At 36.3% G+C, this 2,878-nt stretch overlaps 2 protein-coding genes across 2 annotated transcripts in view; both read left to right on the plus strand.

Annotated features, from left to right (window-relative positions):
* LOC100814548 (soluble starch synthase 1, chloroplastic/amyloplastic) overlaps nucleotides 1-778 on the plus strand; it is an 8,861-nt gene extending 8,083 nt beyond the window's left edge. Inside the window, exon 16 of the mRNA XM_003527938.4 lies at nucleotides 733-778. Within this exon, the coding sequence (XP_003527986.1) occupies nucleotides 733-778 (46 nt within the window). The remainder of the gene's footprint in view (nucleotides 1-732) is intronic.
* An 866-nt stretch (nucleotides 779-1,644) lies between these two features.
* On the plus strand, nucleotides 1,645-2,713 carry LOC100780306 (phytolongin Phyl2.2). The gene has a single exon (XM_003526670.5). It carries the CDS (start codon nucleotides 1,939-1,941, stop codon nucleotides 2,641-2,643), a length of 705 nt encoding a protein of 234 aa, XP_003526718.1. The 5' UTR covers nucleotides 1,645-1,938; the 3' UTR covers nucleotides 2,644-2,713.
* Nucleotides 2,714-2,878: the final 165 nt, after the last annotated feature.

The raw sequence follows: 2,878 nt of genomic DNA on the forward strand, positions 1-2,878 counted from the left end.
ATTTTATTAAGAAACACAATTTATTTTAGGAATGCACACACACACACACACACACACACACACACACACACACACACACACACACACACACACACACACACACACACACACACACACATATATATATATATATATATATATATATATATCTCACCCGTCTTGAGCCTGTACTCTTTTGATGATATGATAGGGTACATAAACTCAGCTAGGAGGTCCTCGTGAAATTTCTTTACACAGATTGAAACTCCACTTTGTAACTATGCCAATAATATTATTAAATGCTATTAGAAGCTTTTTTTACCGTACAAAGGGCAAATGGATAATCAATTGTGATGCATAGTTATTGCTTTTTGTACTGGAAAAGAGTTCTAGAACTGGTCATGTGCCACATTCGGATTTCTTAAAAATCCATAGCTGTTTATTAGCATGGGTTAAAACTTAAAAAGTATGAAAAATGACCGACACAATTTGCAAGATGCGTCAATCTTTGTCTTGTGCATGCATCTCTTTGATATCCAGAGCCAGTGACTGACCCACCCACTTTTGCGTTAGATTGTTAAGGCAACTCCCTGGTGGCCTGCAACCTAGTAATTTTTCGGTTACTTTTGTCTAATTCATTTGGCGATTAAGGTATACTTTTTGATAGAATATATCCTTCAAAAGGAGTAAAGAATTTTAAGTTTAATGAAATATTATATCGAATACTAGTTTTATAACTGGTCTAAATAACAGAAACTTGTGGGGGAAGGACTCAAAGGAGGATACATTACAGTCTTAGGAGTCAAATGCTATAATTTATGATGGTTATTGAACAATATAGAAATATGAATTTTTTTAAGAATTACTTATGTAGGATAAGAGGTTTTTAATATAATATGTTGCAGTAAAATAAATATAATGTGCTATTTTTTGTTGAATTATCGTTTTAAAAAAACATATAAAGTACAGGTTCTTTGACTCATATAAAAAATATAACATAATGTTAGTTTTATTTTATTTCTTTTAAATATAGTTCTTAATTATAATTTAATTTAATTTAAAAAATTATTTTTTTAAGATCAAGTTGTTAATTTGTTAGTGAAAATGCCTACCATCTCTCACTCTCTTTCATCCCTTCAATCATCAAATCAACCTTATAATTCCTAATTTAATTTAACAATTCATTCAAAAAAATTATGGAACATCTCAATGTGTTTCATTTTTGTTAGACTTGATTTTCTTAACTGAGTATATCTTCTAAAGTTATCCTTTTTTATTTATTTTAAATAGAATTTAATATTATTTTAAAAAATAATTAAAAAATCCTTCTATGACACTATAAATTATTTATTAGAAACTTAAAATATAATATACATATATAAAAATATGTATTTACTATGAATTACAATTCTATAAAAATAAATGTTTATCCTCCAAGTTATACAAACTAAAATATTAGTTAGTTATAAATAAATAAAGCTAACAAAATGAAAAAAGTGAAATCACTTTTCTTATACTAGTAGTAATTTTAAAAAGTGATAACTTTAGAAGAGAATAATGATTGATAGTAGTAGATTTTTATTCACTCATGGAATCGTCATGTTTGCCTGGTTGATTGATTTATTTAACAGTTTTAAAGAGATAAACACATGAGAGAAAAAGGCGTAAAAAAGAGAAAGGCGAGAACAAGAGAATGGGTTGGGGGCAATAGTAGAAAGAAAGAAGAGACAGGAGGACAAGTTGGTAATTTGGACTTAAAGAGAGGGACAGTTTCGTTCGGGTTGTGGTTGGGCGCGGTGCGCAGCCAATCCCATCGCGTCGCCACCCTTTCTTTCATTTTTCATCATTCCAATCCAAATCCTTCCTTCCTTCCTTCCTTCCATGCCAAAACCAAAACCCTAATCAATAATCTTCTACAGAATAACAATGATCCCCTCAAATCCCTAATCCCTAATCCCAATGCCATTGAAGAAAGAAGCAATGATTTCGAATCCAGAATTGATCCACTACGCGTGCATTGCTCGATCGGAGACGATCCTGGGGCAGCACCAGAGCGAGAAGGAGCCTAACATGGAGGCCTTAGCAGCCCAATGCGTGGCCCAAGCCCCTCCCAACCACACCCTCTTCTCCCACACCGTCCATAACCGCACCTACACCTTCCTCATCGACCCTCCCTTCGTCTTCTTCGCCATCTCCCACCACTCTCTCCTCAAATCCCAAACCCTCCCTTTCCTCCACTGCATCAGATCCTCCTTCCGCCAAACCCTACCACCCTCTTCCAACAATAATCACCATTTTGCCCCTCTCTCTTTCCAATCCCAATTCACCTCCATCTTCCAAAACGCGCTTCACCACCACCACCACCACCACCACCATCAGCTACAAGCCTCTCCTCCTCCTCCTCCTCCTCCTCTGAACCCTCCACCTCAGGGCTTGAAGAAAAAGAAAAGGCCTAACGACGCGCCTGGCACGCTCGACGTCTCCGACGACGTCGTTTCGCTCAAGCCCCACCACCAGCCTCTCAACTACAACCACAGCAACAAGGCCAAACACGTGTGGAAGAAACACGTGTGGGTCCTCCTCATCCTTGACTTGTTCGTCTGCGCGGTTCTCTTCGTCATCTGGTTGTGGGTCTGCAGCGGCTTCAAGTGCATGGCCTATTGAATCATCCAATTTCTCAATACTTTTTTTCTCTCTCTCAAAATTGAATAAAAAAACAAAAAAAGTTCACGTTTTTTTCGTTTTCGGTTTCGTTTTTGTCCCTTCTTCTTTCTCTGGAAGGACGTGGGATTTTTTAGCTTCTTGTTTTTATTTTATCCACACTTGATAACTGTGAAAGTTGCAGACTGCAGAGAGAGCTTAAGCATAAGCATACCTGTTATGTATATGTAATATGTAA

Source organism: Glycine max, chromosome 6 (genome assembly GCF_000004515.6).
Source record: "Glycine max cultivar Williams 82 chromosome 6, Glycine_max_v4.0, whole genome shotgun sequence".
Lineage (NCBI taxonomy): Eukaryota > Viridiplantae > Streptophyta > Magnoliopsida > Fabales > Fabaceae > Glycine > Glycine max.

Excerpts from the sequence above, each read along its gene's own strand:
- LOC100780306 (XM_003526670.5), top strand. The coding sequence starts at position 1,939 with ATGCCATTGAAGAAAGAAGCAATGATTTCGAATCCAGAATTGATCCAC.